This window comes from Thermobia domestica, chromosome 7 (genome assembly GCF_964235325.1).
Source record: "Thermobia domestica chromosome 7, izTheDome1.hap1.1, whole genome shotgun sequence".
Lineage (NCBI taxonomy): Eukaryota > Metazoa > Arthropoda > Insecta > Zygentoma > Lepismatidae > Thermobia > Thermobia domestica.
In genome coordinates, this window is record NC_137460.1 from 293,779,357 (window position 1) to 293,793,448 (window position 14,092).

Here is a 14,092-nt window from a genome sequence, read left to right on the forward strand (position 1 = left end):
TCATTCATTACTCATCGTCACCGTCTCCTTTAGCCTAGCCAGCATAACCGTGGGACGTAAAACTCAAAGATTTTTTTTTACTATTATTTTTACCTAGACGTCTTGAAGGTGAAGAAAATAATGTGTGTCCTATGTGCCAAAAAGAACTCTGCGGAGAAAGTATCTTGCAAGAAAATTTGGAAACATACGAATTATGTTCCTGTTTGTATCATAAGTAGGAAAACGCACTTTTTATACATAATGTTTGAAGAAGCGTAGTAGTGTGTTAATATTGTTATTATGACATGTGTGTTCTGTTTGCAATGAAGCATCGAAGATGATGCAAAATCATTAGTGTGTTCCAACCATAGGAGAGTTTATCAAAGGTATGTAAATAAACTTTTGTAGTATTCCTGATATTCCATTTATTAGAACTTCATCTTAGAAATGATTCTAATAACGGATAAGTTATCAATGTATGCATTTGATTTGTGATATTGTGCTTTTTATAGAAGAAATTTACATCGATAGCCATTAAAATACACTTTTAAATACGAAGAAAGAATTGCATTTTTCATGGCGACATGATTTTAGTAAGTCTTCTCGGGCTATCAGCCAAATGAAGATACTGACATCCGACGTTTCAAACAGACATTGCATTTATCTTCAAGGATTGTGATCAAGAGACCGGAGATATGTAGGCATGTATATGGTGACTATTTAGGGGCGGAGCTATGAATGGGGACTGTGATTGGCTGACGGAAATACTCGTTCCCGATTGGTTGTTGTTGTATCTACGAGAAATGACTTACATGGATATTATGATAAAAAGGCCTTGTGTCCATCTTAAACACAAACTAAATACAACTCTCTGACAAGGCTGTCTATAATTTTTATTATAAATTAATTAGAAATGTTACAGTTTCGGAAGTATATCACTTCCTTCTTCAGACTACTAATCCAACTGAAATCTTAAATAATATTACATCAATTGTTATCTCTACCAATCAGGAATCACTTTTCTTAAAAATTCAATATATATGTCCATTGTCGTAACATTTAAATTCTTAACATACATAATACATTGTAAACAATTCTTTATATTTCTTTTAAAATATATTAACTAAAATAAACACTGATTAACTACCTAAATATTGAAATTTTCTATTTGAATATTGAGAACTAATTTATTACCTGAATATTGTAAAAACGCATAAATAAATGTAACCCTATATTGTCCTTATATTCTACCTTTCTTCTTTCTTCTCTTTTTAATGTTTCCCACTCTTCATTAATATTCAGCCCACTATTCAAGTTCATAGCTTTATCGTAAACTTCTTTTATCCTCTTCGCTTCTTTCCACTTTCTAACCAGTTGTCTCCCTTCATATTCCAATATATTCGCTCCTTCCCAGTTTACTTCGTGGTCTGTTTCCTCTACGTGCTTGTAAATGGCATTAGTCTCTCTCTTCAATCTTGATTATATTGAATTTTTAAGAAAAGTGATTCCTGATTGGTAGAGATAACAATTGATGTAATATTATTTAAGATTTCAGTTGGATTAGTAGTCTGAAGAAGGAAGTGATATACTTCCGAAACTGTAACATTTCTAATTAATTTATAATAAAAATCATAGACAGCCTTGTAAGAGAAAGTTGTATTTAGTTTGTGAGAAATGACTTCGTTGAACACCTGGGTCAACCAGATGAAACTGAGTTGAAACCCATTATCTGTATTGAGACTGTTTCTTTTACATGAGATGGCTAGATAAACAGTTAGACGACGCATCACTTCTGTGCTTAAGAAAGGTCTAAACTTTGCATCTACTGTGATAAACTTTTTCTGCATTATTACTACATATTTTATACTTTCAAGAAGTATAATTATTATTGTTTTAAAAGGCTGCTATATCCTATGTTCTGTTTAGCATCCCATAGCATTGTTGCTTGTTTCGTAGCATAGACGCTTGTGCTTAGCAACCAGCAGTAAATGATAGTTCTCGCTTGTAGTTGCGTTACCATGGCGGGAGAGTATCACGTGTGAACACCAAGTGTTAAGGTAGAAAAAGGTGACATTGATACGACTCAAAGATGCGGAGGAACCTTCAACCAAAACTGCAACAAACTAATAGACAGATCCTTCTGCGCTATATGCAAGTAAAAGGGACATCGCACCGGAAGCAGCAGATGCTCCGAGAGACCCAGGGAGCATATAAAAAAGAAGATACCAACATCATCGTGGAAACGACAGCAAACTCTTCAGAGAACTATAGCCCTTTCAAGAGCCAGCGCACAGCCCAAACTCCCCGAAAATAATTCAAGAGAAGAGCATCAAACTCAAATAACAAATGACACTCTCGATAACAAAATAGAAATAGCAATTGAAAAAGCTACTCACATTATGAGGTGGGTTGTTTCAATCTTCATAATCACAACAGAGCAGAAAGAACAGAAGTCCCTTGCTGAAGCAATTGAGAAAGCATCCAATACAGTTTTTTCATTCCCACCTAAGAGCAATTACAGCAACAAAAGGCGACATATATTTCTACCACAAAAGAACAGAGAAGAATACTACAGAAAAAAAGTACAGGCAAAAATACACAACAAAACCAAAACAGGTAAACACAAAACGGAGGCAGAACAATCACATCAAATGAAAACAACATCAAAACTAGCCTCCATCAAAATTAAACAGAAACACCGCTGGCACGTCGACGAAAAAAAAAAAAAAAAAAAAAGCACGGCGAGCAACTAGCAGAAGAAGAAAATAGAAAAAGCAGAGGAAAACAACTTTTGCCGTATCCCTCCGCCTCTTCCTGAGGTAATACAGAAGAAGAAGAAGAAGAAAACTAAAACTGACCACTGAGACGAGAATATATCGGCCTGACAAAAAGAAATCCAAAATAAACAAGAATTTACACCTGGATAAAGTAGGAACTATACTAAAAAAAAAAAAAAAAAAAATCCTCCCTCCTTATAGGAAGGGAACCTTCGGTTCAATGATGATGAATGATGCAACTCAGTTATTCGTGCCGGAATCATCCTAACAGCAAGAAGTAGTGAAGGACTGCTGAAAAAAAAAATCTATAACTAGAACATTTCTCAAGTCTATTTGTGCATTAACATATAAATTAGTTATTAATCTTACCTTGTATCATTTTAAAAGACATGAAAATATATAGCAGTCATAATAATATAACATTTTCCATTATGTTTCGGTTCTAGTAGTTTGACCGTATGAAATTACCTTGTCGTACTTCTTTCTTCTGCGCACATTGTTTACGAAACTTTGATATGCGTAATTTTATATTGTGTAACGTATTTCAGTCTGATTTTTGAAGCATACATGCGATGCTGACATTACTTACAGTTATTTGTAATTGAAGTTACTATTTAAATGCTGCTTATGTGTAGTTGTCGTTGCAAGAAGCTAACAAAAATAAAATAATAACTTGTTTCATCGTCTACACTCGGGGAACATACAAATAGCGACTAAATTGTAGTCTTTGCTCTATTTAGGACCAACTGGCCTAACGGAGTAATCATCACACTCTACCAAAGTACATCCCCACCGAGGAGATCACAGCCGGAATTGAACGAGCTGTCAGCCACCTGCCACCAGATGTGAGTGACGAGATACGAGTGAAAGCCAAACAGATCCTTTCTAGAATCATTCTGCCGAAATCCAACATAGTCAAAGCAGAACGTGCTGCTCTTGAGTCACTTCGTGATAAACCAGACACAACAATACTGTCAGCTGGCAAGGGTAACGTCACTTTTGATCCGACTGTCCCTCTGACGTCATGAATGCGCAGATGGTAATAACACCCACAAGATCACATGAATGTGGTCAATTACCCAAAAGTCTGTATTTTCACATGCAGTTGATTCAACACAAAGTAGGTAGACTTCCTACTGAGCTTACTGATATTGGCATGAAAGAAACATACAAAAGACACTCATCAAAATCAACGTAATTACTTCCAATATCCATTACTTTCTTTTTATTACATCGTGAGGCAGATAAACAAACGATGCGGACAATGTCTTGAAGTAACATGACTTTGAAAGCCAATAAGATCGAACCAATTGAGAAAGCAATTAATCTAAACAAAAGCAAACTTAAAAGCGTCGCGTGTGAGACTGATTAAGCAAGGGATATAGCTACTAAAAGTCGCTACCACTGTTTATTACAAATGTTTCCTACATGTACAAAGACTTCCTACTTGACAGCAAAACAATATGTAATTATCTCCTAGATGTAGAATTTCGATGTCAGCTGGCGACGTCAAGTGAAAGGTCGATGTAAAAACCATTACGCAATGAACTTTTCTAAGGGTGCTTGGCTTTCCATTAATGAATAACTGGTTCCCAACATATTAAAGATGTTTTTGGTAAACGTTCCGTAACAGTACAAATGTAAGTTGTTTGTTCACTGTCAAATACTAGGAGCAGTAGTAGTAGCAACACCTGGTGGACACAAAATACTCAGTCAATGCACGTGAGGGCACTGAACGGCGAGATAGCAAATATTTGAGCGAGCAGTTTTACTTTAAACATTCGCTTATTTGCTATTTCACTAATAACGTATCATCTAATGAGAATTTAAATTTATTGACATCGATTATTAAAACCAAAAATTTCAAAGAGATGAAAAGTTTTCCAGATGAGGGAAATTCTTTTCTTGATCAGTATTTTAAGGAAGTTGAAGCTAATAAAGCACTCGTGCTTAGAGTTCATGTACAGTCCGCAGCAAAAAACCTGCAACATGAGCATGTAAGTTTATTGTGAAACGACTAAGTCTTTTGCTCCAAAATAAGTGTGCAGGGGAGGACGTCGAGGTTTCTCCTGGCGTGATTCGTGTCACTTAGACGTTATGTTGATTCCCTGCGTTGTTAGGCGTAGTTTCACAATAAACTAACATCCTCATGTTGCAGGTTTTTTGCTGCGGAATGTACCACATTAAGACAATAAGTGGTTTGATTCTCCTCCATAGGAGCAGTGAGAGATATAAAAATGAAGATATTGCAGATACCTCTCTAGTATTGATGTCTACAATTGACATAAAACAATTTCAGTGAAATCACATACACCTTTTATTTGAGTTGAGTTGATTTTGAGTTTAACGTCCCTTTCAGCAGCGAGGCTATGAGACGGGTCCTACTGGTTTACGTGAAATCCGAACCACATGTTCTCCCGCCGGGAATCGAACCCGGGTCTCCTACGCCAAAAACGCGTACGCTAACCGATTAGCCACGAAGGAGCTCACACTTTTTATTTGTTTTGGTGCATTACACTTTATTTCTTTGCTTCAGTTTCAACTTACACCATCGTATTATAGATCAAGCTCTCTTTCTTTACAAAGTTATTTTATTTCTAAAAGCACGGAGTTAATTGTTCTAAGCAAAATGTCGTTTTATTTCCGTATTGTAAGTGTCAGTATAACACCTTTCTAATAGTGCACACTATGATGACAATTTTAATAAGCTTAATGTTTAAATGCACGCCTTTTAATGGCCTCACTTTCTTTATTCAGTAAGTGTTGTAGGTTTTGGCGTAAGATGAACATGTAGAAGACAACTTTGTAAGAAGCACATTTGAAAAGCGTTTGAGAGCAAACATTTTGCGAAGTAAGATATCCTGTCAAAACTGTGATTTGCAAAGCCTTATGAATGTGACTCATGTAATTTATTCTACAGTTAAAAGATTGTTTCTACTATTTGGCATACAATAAGAAACCGATCAAATGTAAGTAAGGCTTAAATTGTAATGACTTTCACTGTCTACTTGGTGAATATGCCACTGAACATCTTTAACATTTAAACTCGAAAAGCGTCTAAAACAAGACGACATACACCTAAAAGACCAAATGAAATGGATTTGTTGTTCGGATCGACAGTACCATTTTGAAACCAAACAAACAGCGTTTTCTCTAATCGAATCTGACTAAAACATCGCAGGAAAATTTAACAATAACATGATATATATAATGGAATAGTACAAAATATTTTGAGTAAAAGATGGCTGTAACAACACCTCTCAGAGTTGTTGGCTTACAAATACGATGTAGAAAATATATAAGTTTTGAGAAATCAATCTAGAGTCAGCTTGATTTTGATCCTAGAAGGTGTATTCTAGTCATGTGACAAAATTCTGTTTTGACGTGTTTTGTGTATATTTCTACTGACGTATCCAAGTGATAGTGGACAAAACTATATGAAAAGAGATGATAATGAACGTTATGAATAAAAGTTACTAAATATTCTGTGTAAGAAGCAGGTATACGTCAGATTATGAAAGCTGGAACTTAACGATTAAAAACAAAATTCGGAAAATTGAAGCTGAAAATTTGTGAAGCAAATAATAACATGCAAGGATGGCGGTCATTTGTTCTTGTTTACCCAAAAAACAGAAAATCAGTTGTCCAAATGTACAAACAATACAAGTACAGGATGATTAGAATTAAAGTTCCACTTTCAAAATACTGTTAAAAAAAAAAAAAAAAAAAAAAAAAAAACTCGTCAGGATGACTTCAAATTTCAACTGAATATACTTGAAGAAGTAACTTAAGAAAAAGTTCCAAAGTGTATCAATAGATGGTGCTGTAAGTGTTTTGTGTCGGTAAAAAAATACTTCCAAGTCATTCAACAGTTGTGGCACTGTTAGTGGAAAGCCCATCCACTACGGCAACGTTGTCATTTTTTCCGTCACAAAACCGAAACAAGCATGCACATTGAACAGTATAATTGATTTAATGTGCTACTCATGCAAAAGCCATCGTATTTATTTCAAAATGTCACTAATCCGCTTTTGTTATGTTACTTACAGCGCCATGTATTGATACACTTTGGAACTTTCTATTCTTATACCATACCATTTCCCTCTTCTTCAAGTATATTCAGTTCATATTTGAAGTCATTTTGACCATTTTCTTTTGACAGCATTTTGAAACTGTGACTTCAATTATAATCACCGTGTATATCAAGTGTAGTTAAAGAATGTTTTTAAAATTTACTTCCATGTTCTCTGAGGTCAAATATGTGAGAACGATCATGTGCTTGTTATATAATCTCCTTTGATAACACCTGAAAGTAATAATTTGTGTTTATAAGATGGCTGTTTGAAATCAACTACTCTATAGATTCCTTTCAACTTCTTTAGATTTTTTTACGGTAATTTTTCTTCACGTTTATAAGTTTTACGTAAGTCTAATGAAATATACACACTTCTAAGGATGGTTAGTGAATAAAATAGATAAGAAGAAACATGAACAAAGAATATCAAACTTGATCGACTTGCGCAGAATTTTGTCACAACTATAGAAACATGGGCAGTAAATAGTGAGAAACATATAAATGAAAACAAAACAAACGTAATAAATTTTAGTCAACAAACTAATAACTAGGTATACCATAATTGTTTGCAGGTTAATGGTAAACGAATACAGTTTAGTAAGGAAGCCGAATTTTGTAGAAGTTTGGATACGGGAAAATCTGCCATGGAATGAACAAATAACGAAACTAACATTTCCACAACTGAATATAATTGTTCTCGTGCAATCAGCCAGGAGAATTCTACATCGTCCAACGTTTCAAGAACCGACAACATTCTTCACGTTTTCAGTATAAAGTATGACAGACCAAAACGACAAGCCTTTATTATATAGGTGCTGGCAAGAAGGAGGTGAAATTTGGTCGATCAATGGCGGCGACCAATCAGCGTTAGTTTATGTCCTCAGTTGTTGGCTGGTTGATCGTGTTGGTTGGCAAGCCGTAATTGGTTGTTTTGTATACGTTTTCTTCCAATGAAGGAAAAGCCATGCATGGCTGAGTTAAAGACCGATGTTCCCGTTGAGGTTTCTGCCTTCTTCTAGTATTGCTATTGCTTCCTTCACTTTTCTTTCCCAATAGCCTGAACACTTTGCTATCAAAGTTGTTTTCAAGGAAAGAGTTCTCTCCATCAGTGATCCTGTTCTGTGTTGTGTCCCTCAGTTATGACCAATAAAAGCTTCGTTTTTGGTCCCTTACATTTTACCCTGAAGACGAGAACAATGTTGTCGGTTCTCGAAACGTTGGACGGCGTAGAATTCGCCTGGCTGATTGCCCTACAACAACTATATTCATCACTACACCAGGAAAGCTTCAGTTGTTATTTCGTTTCCACAATTACTAATTTTACAGTAGAAATTTTAGTAGTTATAATACATTATGCAAACGTATTTATCCAGGTGGATATGGTCTCTTTTAGTAGAAAGGACTAACTTCACATTGTGATTTCTATGAGAAAAGTTCCCGTTTGCGTAAACCTTGTTTCATAATCCAACAAAGCTCATCCCACAGATTCGGAAACCATTCAGAAATGAATTTTAGAAAAAGGACATGTACCCTTTTGAAAATATGCTTTCCATATTTATTTCGTAAATTCGACCAAGTATTATCAACAACTAAATTCAAAATTGTGTACCACTCAATCCCATTTTAGTTTTCAGAAAAATAAAAATGTTAACGATAATGTCCTCTGCGCCGTCTACTATGAGTAGCAAACCTTTGCTTCAAAACCTGAACTTATTGTCCTCTGACCTGTGTATATTCTGGAAACAATTTTATATACAGGGTGGTTCATTTACTATAACAATAGAAAATATTTCAGAAAACATAAAAGGCAGAGAAGCAAAAAACTATAGGGAGGGGGGGCCAACGTCCTAGTTATTTTGTAACATCACCGGATGAACAATGTTGCCAATCCAATATAAAGTTTCTTTTTAAATGGCACTATATCAGATTGCTATGTATTTCAAATCAACATGTCAAACGAAAACTTAAAATGCCACATTTATTATTCAGTGTTGCATACTAAGGATGTTGTAGTATCACAGTCATCAAAAGTTTGGAATCCTCCGTCACACATATAGCACGACATACATGGACAGGATAATGCACATGGAAAGTACTTTAGCGTTAGATATCATGGTCATTGTGTAACTTGTTTCGAATGAATAGAAACAAACTTACAAGGGCTTGATTTTTTTGAAAGTTCTTTTTCTTTTCAAAAAAGTGCTTAGATAAGTATAATATCTGGTTATTTGTATCGTTTGCAATTGTCAAACAAATCATTTTGCTGTTTACAGCAATTCGATATCTCAAACCGTTCCGGAAATATGATAAACATTAATAAAGTTTGCAACATTGCTTAAATCATGTAATTGCGAGAACTTGTAATTACAGCTGCTAACAACTATTGCTGTAATCCTATAAAAGGGGAGAACAACAATCATTTTAAATATTTTTCACAAATACGCCATTTTCAACAGTGTTGCAAACTTTAAATAAGAGATTTAAAATGACTTCTTTAATTAAGAGTCACCTAATATAAAATGTTGCTGTATCTTAGAATTTATGTGTATGCACTTTCTGTGTAGCCTTTTGCTGTTTAAGGTATGACGAGACCATTGTGTGTAACACACATTAATTTGAATAAAATCAGTTGAAGTGATTAGAGGATCAAGGTGTTATGTTACATTTTTTTGAAACGTTGCATTCTGGAGTTTCATGCACGTGTTATATGTTAATCATAACACATCATTTGGTGAATCCTCGTCTCAGTGCAGATATTTAGAAACGATGAAGCCGGTATGTTAACGGGCAAAGTTGTGAAAATAATTTATTTTTTCGAAATGTGTAATTTGTTGCACACCACCTTTATCCTCTAACCGCTTCTGTTATCAATTAACAAAATTTCGCAATCTGTAGCTGAAAAAAAAATCTTTGCAATGTAGCAAATTATTATACAGAAATATCTCCTCAATGGATATTGAAGTGATGCTTAAAAGAATCTTAATAAGCATACTTTTACCGTTGTGCGAAATCAACACTTTACGGTATCTAAAGTAAATAATTTAAACAACCGATATCAGTGTAAAAATATGAATGAGGTAGTTTCTCTCATTCTAGTTTTTCATTATTCATAATGCTGTAGAAAGAGAAAATAACGTTTGTGGCACTGTGTTAATTGTTTAATGCCTCGCCTTTTCTCGTTTAGGAACAAACCACCTCCACGATTTGCTATAGTGAGGTTTCGTGACGAAGATAATGCACGAGCACTAGTCAGCCTAAAGTGGGTTCACAAGGAAGAAACTGCCTGCTATTATCCAAATGTGAAAACAGAACAGCAGAAAGAGAAGCTTCTGAGAGCAGAGGTCGATCCAGGAAGTGATTGGCCCTCATATCCGATATCAGTTCTTCGGAAATACGGTAAGAAATTATTGGTATTTAAGTGGAAGTGATTAATGAAAGGTCACTTCGTGTTATCACAGCAATTCCTGACAATACTGCACAACATATATAGTCCTGCAGCATTGTCAACAACAGCACAATAACATAAATAACTATGCAGGAAGGAAGGTGGTATTTGTATATTATAAAATGAAAAATGATTGGGGAAGAAGTGCTTCCATTATTTGTACATGCCTTCAATAAGAAGTGCCTTCAAGTTCTCATAAGTTTTGTTACCTTATTACGAACATTTTCGAAGATAATGATTACAGAATACAACATACATAGTAGAGAAACATTAGTATATCCAAATACAGAACTTAAGAAATAAAAATAGAGAGCAGAAAGAACAAATTCCACCGAATACCAAAATAATAGGAACAAAGAATATACACACACACACACACAAATGTGTAAATATACAGTTTACGACTTACTTTCTAGACATTTAGAAAAACCATAGTAAGCTTTATCTACAAAACAAGGAAAAAGAAAAGAGAATAAATCAGTATTTAATTATTGAACTTTTTTGGGTTCTGGATGTTCCTTTGGGAGGGGGGAGATCAAGATGGCGTCTGGCTTGTTAGGCATTGGAGCGTTGTGCTCTTTAATTATTTCAGTTTTAATTTAGAAAACAATTTTACTTTTAGACATAATTTAGTTTGTTACAAACTTTATATTTATATCACATAATTTTTATAGGTCCGCCGCTTTTTTTTTTTTTTTTTTTTTTTTTTTTTTTGTACAAATTAGTGTAAAAACAAAACTACCTGGAACAGGACTTTCTTTATAAAATCACCCGTAAGGGAGATAACTGGAATTGGATGTTCTTTTAATGTTTTCGTAAGTGATAATATAATCTTGTGCACATGAAATACGCACTTTTCAAAGGCGTCGTGTTGTATAAAATACAAGTTCTTAACTTATCTTTTGTTATATGTGAATAAACATCAGAGGCAACAGTAAAGGAAACTCAATAAGCCGTAATGACAGTGCTTTTATATATGCACAAAGATGGAAACGTTGGTATTTTATGGAATTTAAATACCTCTTCAGAAAATGATCTTCGTTCCAAGTTAAATGTAATTCGTGTAGCTCTTTTGTATAGATAAGACAAGATGCGATTGCCACCAAAAGATCTCAAAACTGAGAAGTGTATTTAAGGAATAATAAATACTTATTTTGATTGTAGCAGTGTTTGTGTCGAAGATTTACGAAGTAGTTCGTAGGTTGGAATTTTTTTCTTAACATAGGATATAGGATCATTGAAGGATACGTCAGTTAATGCGCAAAATGAAAATAAGATATTACTAGGGAGCAACATAATTATGATATCGTGGATTTAAGGAAAGTTGATATGGATCGGAGCAGTGGACCAATAAAGCAACTAATTGAGAATTTGCTCAGAGTTATTGATAATTTCACGTCGCATAAGAGAACTATTATTAATTCTCCTGTAAATAACTGAATCTTAACTACGTTGTTGTAAAAGAAAGAAACTGCTTTACCTTTTGAAATGTACTCTCTGTAGTTTAAGCTATAATGTTAAAGTTTGTCACCTCTATTCCTTTAAAAACTACGGAAAACAAAGCTTCAAGTAGTTTTGTGTTTTATGATAGCATACATTAACGTAAGTGGAGTACTACAATCTTCATCAAATCAAATAACTATATATTACCTCTGAACTTTGTATTATTAAGTTACAAGGCTGAGACTCAGCTATTCATGAACACATAACAAATTTAAAGGTTTTTATTGTTAATTTTAAGATTATTTTAGTAGATATACATAAAGAACAAAAATTCGTTGTCAATTTAATAACGGAATGTTCTTTCTGCAATAAAACAAAGTGCTTGCTACTTTCGGGCTGCCATCGGGCTAACATTAAAATTGTGATTTTTTTTTTTTTTTCAAGTTTCAGTTTCACTTGGTTAATTTGTTCAAATCGCCTTGTAGAAAGATATTTTAAAATCTTTTTGACGATTAGCATTTTTCTTGCCTGTTCTACAATAACTTAAAGTAGTATTTTTAGTACGTATATAGTTCGTGCATACTTTAATTCATAAAACAAAGAGTTTTTGTTTTGTTTAAAACTACAAGTATATATAAGAGAACTTTAAAATTTTATAAATATTCGTATCATACAGATTAGACATAGAAAGAACTTTGGAAAAGAAAATAAAAAACTAAGACAACCTAAAGATAAATAATTCGAAAAGCGTGTCTTTAAAGACTATAATCTGCGGAAAGTATATATTTTTAACCATCGAAGTTGGAAAACTGCGAGATATGATAAACCTGTTTGAGAAATTATTCATAGGCCAACGTAAGCTTTATGCTATACTTGTATAATATGGCTTCAAGATGTTGCGATACGTGGGATTTATTTTCATCATATGTAGTTGCTGAAACATACTGCATTTCATACTTCTGTCGTCTGTAAAATGTTTAGCGTAGAATATAGAGAAAAAGACTAGCAATGTAGTTTATTCAAATATTTTAAGCGTTACCATAACCCGCTTTACGTATTTGTATATTGCCAAGGTGATTGTATTGCTAAAAACCAGGAGAAATAAATAAATAAGTTAAAATAAAGACAGGTCAATTTATGAAACACACAACGTCATTTTTATTTTTATTTATTTATTTATTTATTGTTCTATAATTATAGAATGTAAGATTTCAGTAATAATATAACCAAAATAGTACAAACCATATTATTAAGAAGTAATAGTAATAATATTAAGAAAGCTATTGGTAGACGAGGTACTAACTAAAATTTTGTTTTTTCGTGGCCAGGTAGATGTTGAACCACTAAGCTATTAGCGACCTAATCTTTTGTTTTCATGATTATTGCGTGATTCCGGAGGCTGGGCTAATCACACAACTTCTTAAAGTTAATGCAAAACCACTCTCAGGAATTCTAACTCTCATTGTGCTTACAGATTTCTGTAATTCCTGAAATTCCTTCAAGTTTCTAAGCTTCTTTCGACTCTCGCCTGGAGTCTTGGTCATGGAGGTTAAAAACAGGAAGAAAAAGAATAGAAACATCAAGGAATAAAAATGGAACAGACTTACCAAGGGAAGTTCTGTGTACGGATTGTCAAGTACGTCAGCGTTCAACGGATGAAGATGATGTAAACTGAAATATGGCGGAGTTAATTTGTGCTGCTTCCTTGTTCTTTGTTGGAAGCTTACATACTCATATTATTTTTATTGTCATGCCAATGCTGCGAAAACTTTATTACAGCCTCCCATTCGTCACTCAACCATCCCTTGTCTAAATTTAATTTCCGCTTCTTTTAAATGAATAAATAAATTTTCAAAAACTAGTCTCTCTACTTCATTTCTAGCTCCAAATAAAATTTTTGAATCTTCTACCTTGTGGTGCGTTTCTTTTAAATTATTCTATAAACCTGACACCGGATTTTCCGCTTTAGCATCATCATCATCTGGAGTACGTGACATGTGTTTCCTACAACACAGCTCTTTCCTTGGTAAGTCCGCACCATTTTTAATCCTTGATATTTCTATTCTTTTTCTTCCTGTTTTTAACGTTCGTGACCAAGACTCCAGGGGAGAGTCGAAAGCTTGGAAATTCAGAAATAACAGAAATCTGTAAGTAGAATAATTCTTACAGTCATTTTACAGCCGCAGACTCGTGCACTTTGGATGGTTTTAATTAAATTTTGCCTGTTTTAAACGAATAATTCGTATTTTTGCTGTTCAAAATTATTTTTCATTGGTTTTAAAGCAGAAAAATGCTCACTTATGGTGTTTAGTATCTATATGATCTCTGTTCTTTTTAGCCTATTGATTTTTATAGGGAATTATTTTCTTTTAA

General features: G+C 33.8%; 1 protein-coding gene across 1 annotated transcript in view; it reads left to right on the forward strand.

The window, feature by feature from the left end:
- LOC145691053 (uncharacterized) overlaps window positions 1–14,092 on the forward strand; it is a gene marked incomplete in the record, with an annotated part of 199,934 nt that overhangs the window by 163,496 nt on the left and 22,346 nt on the right. The window contains 1 exon segment of the mRNA XM_081766689.1: window positions 10,016–10,227. Coding sequence (XP_081622815.1) covers window positions 10,016–10,227 — 212 coding nt within the window.